The sequence below is a fragment of the Perca flavescens genome, chromosome 19, assembly GCF_004354835.1.
Source record: "Perca flavescens isolate YP-PL-M2 chromosome 19, PFLA_1.0, whole genome shotgun sequence".
In the NCBI taxonomy this organism is placed as follows: Eukaryota; Metazoa; Chordata; class Actinopteri; order Perciformes; family Percidae; genus Perca; species Perca flavescens.
This window is the reverse complement of record NC_041349.1, coordinates 10,002,029-10,011,241: the sequence shown is the minus strand read 5'-3', so window position 1 is coordinate 10,011,241 and position 9,213 is coordinate 10,002,029. Positions and strand designations below refer to the sequence as shown.

General features: G+C 38.9%; 1 protein-coding gene across 1 annotated transcript; it reads left to right on the top strand.

Annotated features, from left to right (window-relative positions):
- Nucleotides 1-258: 258 nt before the first annotated feature.
- On the top strand, nt 259-6,403 carry LOC114545332 (uncharacterized). The gene is made up of 8 exons (XM_028563606.1): nt 259-299; nt 2,251-2,395; nt 2,616-2,671; nt 2,809-3,168; nt 3,989-4,113; nt 4,521-4,531; nt 5,924-6,115; nt 6,244-6,403. Exons 2-8 carry the CDS (start codon nt 2,388-2,390, stop codon nt 6,401-6,403), a joined length of 912 nt encoding a protein of 303 aa, XP_028419407.1. The 5' UTR covers nt 259-299; nt 2,251-2,387.
- Nucleotides 6,404-9,213: the final 2,810 nt, after the last annotated feature.

The window sequence follows — 9,213 nt, the reverse complement described above, 5'->3', positions numbered from 1 at the left end:
ACGGACACGAAGGCAGAGGTAACACACACTACAGTTTATGTTTGGACATTTTGTATTGCTATGGACTTCAGGTTCATTGAAACATGTTATGCCTTAATGGCCACTGTTTACTTTCACTTTGAACAAAAATAATGTAATCAGCTGCTGCCGCTCCTCCTTAGTGTCCTGAGCTGAGCAGCAGAACAGGTAGGACTACATATTCTGAGTCAAATATTTTCAGAGTAGAGAAGCAGTTCATCCTTCTATCTGATAACTCAGGAGACACAAAACATCTCGCTGCTCGCTCTTCTTCGAAACAAGTAAGTATAAAACATATTTCATGATTCACGGTTTGTTTTTATTGTGTACATCAACTGTGCAACATTTACTGATGTTTAGAATGACAAACATGTTAATTTACTCTCAGATTAGAAAATGATTCAAACAAATTGTCGCAAGTTTTATATTTGGTTCTTTACTGAACTATTATTATAAAAGTTCCTCCAGGATTTGATCTTCAGACATATTGTGATCTTCAGTTGATAAATGACAGGACGTGTTGTTTTAAACTTTGTTTTAGGCTTTTTCTCGATGTTAGTTTGGATGATCAGTTACATTTTATTTAGTGTCAAATTCATACAACAGGATGACTTGTTTCCCTTTAAGTCTTTAAAGCTCCAATAATGAACATAATTAAATTATATAAATATATGTTTGTCCCCATAAAATTATCTACCAAACAGTTGTCAATATCAAACAAAAATAATATGTCATTGATCATTGTATATTAATTATTAACAATGACCCAACCATCAGAGATGAGATCTAAAGTAGTTTCTAACTATTACATCCTGTGTTGCACGGCCAGTCAGTCTGACGGAGAGCCAGTGGTGGACATGTTGTGGGGACAATACAGGCCAGTATTATGTTGGACACTCCCGGTGGTTTCTATTTGGTCTGTTATGATTTGAAACAGATGTGCTAAATATATGACACTGTATTTGTGAATAAGGTAAAAAATGTTGTTTCCATTAGTTTGTTTTGGGACAGACTGTAAGAAGAAAATAAATAGAAAATGGAAGGGGCGCAATATTTGTTAAAGGCAGAATATGTGTCTAACCATTCTGAATGAAGGATTGTGGGGCTGCAGAGACGTCTCGGCCTACACATCCCATCCTACAGACTAAAGGAAAACATCTTTGTTTGGTACAAATTCTTGCAAAAATTACACTATGACAATAGCACATTTTTATTTGTGTTTCAATGAAAATGAGAATGATGATCCAAAAAATGTATCATTCCCTCCAATATCATGAATCATATCGCAACCGCAACATCAGTCAAAATAACCGTAATATAATATAATAATAATATACGTAATAATTTCCTCATATCGTGCAGCCCTACCGAGCAGTGTGGTTAACCACTATCTTTTAAACAAAAATCTCAGAGCATGTGACCTCTGAGACAAAGGAAAACACATGTCCAACATGTAACCCTTTGCAATCAAAGTGAATGCAACTGTAAAAGCCACACCTGTATGTGTATATGTTTCCATTAGTTTGTTGTCAGCCTATTTCAAAGAAGAAAAGAAATAGAAAATGGAAGGAGATGTTTGTTTTGTTTTCTATCTCTTTAAATAAAAACACTTAAAGTGATGGTTCGGAGTAATTTCACCCTAGGGTCCTTTGCACCATGACCTCGAGCCAAACAACCTATTTGTATCTCTTTTCGGTGTTGTAATTAGCAGACGGCCCTAAGCACTCGTCTTACTGCCCGGTAGCAAACGTGGATCCATTAGCTATTCAGCTGATAACGCTAACTCTCCCAATGTTCGACCCAGCTGAAAAAAGCTTCTGGGGGGGTGTTTGGCTCGAGGTCATGGTGCAAAGGACCCTAGGGTGAAATTACTCCGAACCATCACTTTAGGGCGACCCCATGCTGGCGATTCTACCTCTGGTTCTTTACATAGTTAATAGTTGACGTTTTAATATGTGGGCTACTGTAGAACCCTGGTAATCTGGATTTGGTAATATTGAAACATTTGTATCTGGATAAGGGTGATTCAATCCAATTTTCTTTGGAAAACTGACTCAAAAGTAACATGGATTACCTGTTCCTGGATAGCAAAACATGGGATTTACAAATTCAACTTTTCTGAACAGCTGGGCCCAGGACATTAGACTTCCTATAAATACATATTATTTTCAATGTTATAACTTTGTTGCCTAATAAAGAAATAAATATAAACAACTTTGTTTAATTTCCCAGCTCAGTCTGTGTCAGTATGTTGGGAAACTTGTTCAGCAGAAAGTTTCCAGAAACCTTCGTCCTAACTTGCTCGTCCTCGTTCATGCACTTGTGGAGGAGTTTGTTGTTATAGACCTGGTAAATACCTACAAACACACATGAACAGGTAGGATATTTTTATTTTCAAACTTTTTCACATTTTGTGATGTTGCAGCGTTATGGTGAAATCTTTTAAATTCAGTTTTCTCTCATCAATGAAACAACAGAACAGTCAGGTGTTGTAACAACTGAGTATAAACAGACTGTATCTGTCCTCTCTCTGTCCTGTAAGAAGTGAACTCTGAGCTCATGTGTTTGTGACTCTTCACCTCTGTCTCCTCTTACAGGGAGAAGATGATCTGCAGCATCCTGCTGCTCATCATCCTGACCTCCTGTGTCTCTGGTTAGTTTACAGCTTCACTTTATTCTCCACTAACACTAAACAAAGAATCACTAAAGTGTCCACAGAAACATGTGGAGATGGAGTTTAAAGTTGTCAGTGTGTCTGCTCCTCACTTTCCCTCTCTGTCTCCTCAACAGGAACATTAGTAGTGAATGTGACCCAGACCTCCTATCAGGCAGAGGAGAACCAGCACATCACACTGGAGTGGACCTTCACAACCAACCCTCACACTTCCTCCAACTCTCTGAATATCTTCTGTGAACTGTTAACTGATCTCAGACTCTCAGTCCTGTTTCATCTCCATGAAGGAGTTGAGGTCCCAGAGTTTCAGCATGAACAGTTTGCAGGACGAGTCCAGTGGGACAAAGACGTCCTCAGAGAAGGACAACTCAGACTTCATGTGTCCAGACTCAGGACTGAAGACTCGGGACTGTACCTGTGTAAAGTGTTCACAAGTTATGGGAGGAACTCTGGTAGATGTTGGCTCAATGTCACTGGTAAGTTGATTTATTATAAAACGTGTAGTTCAAATCAAGCAATCGCATTAGTGTACATATAATAACCACATATGATTGTAATTCAAATTTCATCATCCATCCATCTTCGTCTGCTTATCCAGGGTCGGGTTGCAGGGGCAGCAGCTTTTCAAATTCCTTTTACATATAAAAAACGTTTTACAAACTGATATCTTGTGCCTCGGAGGGAAGTCTTTCATCTGCCCACACTACCAGGACATTGACCTGGTTTCAAATCAGCCAAAGTGTTCACTTTATTTAGAATATTTTCCACCTAAACCTTGCCATCAGACAGCCCTTTCCAAAGGAGAACGGAAGCTGTTATCTCTGCTCTGTTCAATGCTGCCAGAATCCCTTTACAAAAACAATAACTTTACCTCGAAGAAAATGGAAGTTGCTGCTCTCCTGCTGTCTCGATTGGGTAGTTTGTTAATTGGGTGTCTGTCTTTGGTGTTATGCAAAAGAAATTCTGTGATAATAGTCTGTGCTAGCTGCTAGTAGATACTACTGTGTTACATAGCAACCACCTCAGTATGTGTGGGAAACCAGCCAAGGAGGGCCCACTTTATTGTGAACATTATTATTTATTAAAGTCTATTTAAATTAAATTGGAAGGTGACTAAGTTTCATAATGTTATACTGTTCTTATTGACCGTTTTATAAAATCAACAGCTCTCTTCAGTCCGTTGTGTGCGATTATATCAAAGCTAAGAGGAAATCTGTACACTCCCTTCGTTTATTAAAATGAAATGAAATGTTTTTCTTCACATAAATGAAACAGATGTGTTTGGTCTCTTTACAGCAGCGAGGGATCGGCCTGAACCTGAGACACCAAACACAACAAGTCCACCACAACAAGAGAGTCGGGGAAGGATCGGTCTCTACTGTGGACTGGGACTGACAGCAGCTCTGCTGGCTCTCTTCTTAGTCTTCAGTCTTTGTTTTACCAAATCTACTGATAATAAAAGAAATCACCTACAGTTTTGCAGCCGTGTCGAGTTTATCAGAGAAACGAGCCATCAGGACTAACAGCACTCAGTCTGGAGGACCCTCTTTAAATGAGTCATCAGAGCTTAAAGTCACAGTCATAAAAACTAAATCAGACTCCTGGAGTCTCTCCTCCGTCTGTTCTTAGTGTCAGAAAACTATTTGTGATATAAAATGTTGTGTTATATCTTTATATTTTAAATGATGTTCATGTTACTACAGGTTTGAGTTTAAATTAAGTTTGCATGTAACATACTGTTTTGTCATCTTCTATTTGTGTATTTACTTGCATCAATATATTATGTCATATGTTACCTGTAATGTTCTGTCTTGTGTTACCTGTCTAGACACTACTGATGTAAATTAGCATTAATGGTAACTCCAGCATGTTTACATATTGATGTGCATTAACAAGCTCTGTCCTTGTTCAGTTACTATGAATTTTAATTAAGTTATTACAGCAGAAATTTTTGTTTTTATTGAGTGAAGGGTTTGGCAGCTTTTAAAGAAACAAGGAAAAAACATGTTGACATGTTTTTAGACAAATATGAAAAATGACCACAGCTTGTGTGTTTCTCTCAGATAGTGTTTCAGTTCTTGGTCTTCAAGACAAAATGTAGAAGACTGATTTTCTTTCATTTTTAGCTTAAAGTTAAAATATTTGTGATTCAAAAAAGTCAGGTATTTCAGAGAAAATAATCTCTTCTATTTGTGTATTAACTTGCATCAACATATGTCATATGTTACTTTTAATGTTCCCTCTTGTCTTACTACCACAGATGTAAATTAGCATTAATACTGACTGATATGTTACATCTTGATGTTCATTAATCGAAATGAATAAGTTATGACAGCAGAAATGACTAATATCTGTAATAATGCTTTCATTGAGTAAAGTGTTTTTTATGCTTTTAAATAATCAAGGAAATAAACTTGGTGACTTTTCTTACAATAAAATAAATGAAAATGACCACAGTTTATGTTTTTCATTCAGGTAGTGTTTCAGTTCTACGTCGATTGAGACTAAATGCAAAGACAGACTTTTTCATCTTCATTGTAAAATATTTGTAATCCAGAAGAGTCACAGAAAAATGATGTTGCTGCTGATACATCTGAGATATGATTTGGTGTTTTACTACAACAGAAAATGTAAATGAAGTGAATATGGAGACATCTTCCTGCTTCTTGTTCTTCTTCTTGTTCTTCTTCTTGTTCTTCTTAATCTTCTTGTTCTTCTTGTTCTTCTTCTTCCTGCATTTCAGTTCCCGAGACATTTAAACCACAATGCAACCGAGCACCAACTCTTCTATTCATGTGTGTTATGATGCTGAGCTGATAGCATGCAGGTTAACTGTGGAGACTTGATGATCAACTCCTTCAACAAGACCACCTGACTCCCAGTAAAAAGCTCCCTCTGCTGGTTACTCTTTAACTCCACAGCTTTTCTTTAACCTTTCAAACACATTCAGTGAGACGATGACAGGAAATAACAGACAGCTTTAAACACACTGAGGGTCAATTATAGGATTACTTGAAAAAAAATAAAAAACATTAAATCTCAAAGCTAAAGCTGAACAATTTTGGATAGAAGGTCAAAAAGTTTTCATGATGTTGCACCATAAAGCAGCAGATCATTATGGATCCACTGACACATCAACAACACCGTTTCATTATTTATGGTCATTATGAAGAAAAGCAAAATTAGAAACACATCTACAGGCGGAGATTGACAACCTGGTGACCTGGCCAGTCAGAACAACTTGGAGCTAAACGCTCTGAAGACAGAGGAGATGGTTGTGGACTTTAGGAAGGACGCAGCCCCACCCGCCCCCATCACCCTGGGTGACTCCACAGTCAACATGGTGGAGTCCTTCTGCTTCCTGGGCTCCAAGAATGTCGAGCATCGATCAGCTAAAGAGCCAGATATGTTTCTCAGCAGCAGGTGGAAATTAAACCAGAAGATGTTCAAATAGACAGTTTGCTAGAATCTGAAGTGATTTAATGCAAATCTAATCCTGATCCTCACTAGGTGTTGTTCTTACAACACACTAATGTTCCTGCTCTGTGTAGAAACAGCAGAGGTAACACCAGACTGCTGGGGATATTAAACCAGAACAAAGACATCTTCAGCACACAATCAACACCTTTGCTCCACCCATCAACAACAACCACAACCAGATTCCCAGAGCATCTCAACAACAGCACTACCAGTATGACCATGATGGTGTAGAAAGCCTTCTGCTTTGATTGGTCAACTCTTTCCCTGTCCCCGCCCTGTTCCCCTGGCCCTGGACGAATCAGAACGCAGAGAACAGAAAGGCTGCAGAAGGAAATGACGAACAAAGACAAAATCAAGAGGCTGACATCTATGTATAACATTGTGATGTAAGCATTCATCAGACTTGCTCCAGAGCAAAGCAGCCAAACACAGCCAATGCTGATATTTCTGATTCTGATCCCTCTCTCTCCTCTCAGACTCAGGTAGGTGACGGGATGAACGACAGCCAGGTAGGGCTCCACACAGGTCAGCATGTGAAAGAACATCTCTCCGTACCAATTGAAGCTCCAAAGAAATAACCCCACTGATAATAAAATATGATCCCCGTAGATACTACAGCACCCAAGGGCGCACCCTAAGACACCCACCAGCTCCATGGCGACCATGTGGTAGGTGAAGCTGTCTGAATGACTCGTCGTTGCTGCGGAGGTGGAGCGATGTCGCCGCCATCGTTGGAGACCCAGGTAGAGGATGAGGATACAGAGAGGGAGGAGGAGGAGGATGTTGGTGATGTAGTATGCAAAAAGGATGAAAGACCTTGGTTTGATGAAGTAGCAAGATATGGTGACAGTGAGGTTGGGATGAAGGACCGAGTCATTGGAGGAGGAAGAGTTCACTGCCATATCTGGAGGAGTAAAAGACAATCAAATAGAGAAAAATACACAAAAATACAATAGAAAATGTATAAATACATCGATTGCATGTCTATCATTCTTGGATTTTTTGGCAGGGCCACTCAGACATCATCACATCTGCACATGTCCACCAAATGTGATCGCATAACAAAGTGTTCAGGATATACAGTACAGGCCAAAAGTTTGGACACAACTTCTCATTCAATGCGTTTTCTTTATTTTCATGACTATTTACAATGTAGATTCTCACTGAAGGCATCAAAACTATGAATTAACACATATGGAATTATATACTTAACAAAAAGTGTGAAATAACTGAAAAGATGTCTTATATACAAGTGCTAAGCATCTCTGGGAACTCCTTCAAGACTGTTGGAAAACCATTTCAGGTGACTACCTCTTGAAGCTCATCAAGAGAATGCCAAGAGTGTGCAAAGCAGTAATCAGAGCAAAGGGTGCTACTTTGAAGAAACTAGACTATAAGACATGTTTTCAGTTATTTCACACTTTTTGTTAAGTATATAATTCCACATGTTCATTCATAGTTTTGATGCCTTCAGTGAGAATCTACAATGTAAATAGTCATGAAAATAAAGGAAACGCATTGAATGAGAAGGTGTGTCCAAACTTTTAGCCTGTACTATATATATGTAGCAGGAGTAGGGGAAGAAGAAAGATTCGGACGCAATTCAAATCGGCGTGATGCTGCGCCATCGGAGTGTAAATGTGTGCGAGTGTTTATCTGATGAGCAGGTGGCACCTTGTACTGCAGCCTTGGCCACAGTGTGTGAATGTGTGTGAATGTGTGTGAATGGTTCTTGTACTATGTAAAAGTGCTTTGAGTAGTCGTTAAGACCAGAAAAGTGCTAAATAAAAACATTTACAAATACATTTTCTTTCTGAGTCTTTTGGTTAAAATGTTATAAGCCAAAACTGCACAAAATTCAACACTGCACTTCTTTGGGTCCCCATCAATACACCCATCAAGTGTGAAGTAGATCGGATGATCGGTTCTCGAGATATGTGAAGGACAGACACACAGACACACAGACAGACAGAACGACAGAGAGATTATTTGCTTCATAATTACAATAGTGCTGTGCCAATTCAAAGCAGTTAACCGTTTAGTTGACTTTCTGAATTCACACTCATTCAGTTGTTAACCCTAACCCTCAGCTACCGCTCAGCTGATCACTTCTCCTTCAGAGGAGAACAGTGTCCTACTACATTTACCTGACAGAGAAATGTCACTGGCTACTTTGCAGATTCAGAATTTACTCAGAAAATATAACAGTTACAATATGATGCATTATAATTCATTAAACTATTCAGCATCGGGCGACCTGTGGCTCACCCAGTGGAGCATGCGCCCCATGTGGGCTGAGTGCTCGGCAGCGGCTCGGGTTGGAATCTGACCCGCTGCCCTTTGCTGCATGTCGTCCCCTATCTGTCCTGCTTTTCCTGTCTTCAAGGTATCCTGTCGATTAAAGGCTATAAAAGCCCCAAAACAAAATCTTAAAAAAAAAAAACCATCCAGCATTATATTAGAGTTGAAGTAAATTTAAGCAAACATTGGGTGAAAACTTTCTCTGGTTCCAGCTTCCAAATGAAAGAATGTTGCTGCTTTCTTCTGATTTTATATCTTCGTAAACTTTGTAAATCTTCAACTTTTGCTATTTGGATCCAACAAAACACTCGGGCTTGAACAAGTTTTGGTACTATATAAAAAATTAATCGATTAGTCGAGGCAATGATAGGCATGTTAATCGATTATGAAAGCAATCATTAGTTGACAGCGAAACATTAATAACTAAAACATGTCATGATATTTTTACAGGACACCTACCTTGTTGTGTATTTCTGACCTTTGTCCTGCGGAGACGGCTCAAAACTGACATCTGATCCAAATATACAGTGTATTAAAACTGTGTGTGTGTGTGTGTGTGTGTGTGTGTGTGTGTGTGTGTGTGTGTGTGTGTGTGTGTGTGTGTGTGTGTGTGTATGGTGTTTTTTTTTGCATTTTGCAAAACCAATCCAGACTTTGTGATACTTTTTACACGGTTCATTTCTCAGGTAAATGTTCTCGTCCTCCCTTTCCAGGGAGTATTAACATCTGCTTAAACCTGA

What these genes read in the sequence shown, in the direction of transcription:
- LOC114545332 (XM_028563606.1), top strand. An exon ending in ATGTTGGCTCAATGTCACTG is followed by an intron (nt 3,169 to 3,988) that starts GTAAGTTGATTT and finishes GTCTCTTTACAG; the next exon opens with CAGCGAGGGATCGGCCTGAA. An exon ending in GATATGTTTCTCAGCAGCAG is followed by an intron (nt 6,116 to 6,243) that starts GTGGAAATTAAA and finishes TGCTCTGTGTAG; the next exon opens with AAACAGCAGAGGTAACACCA.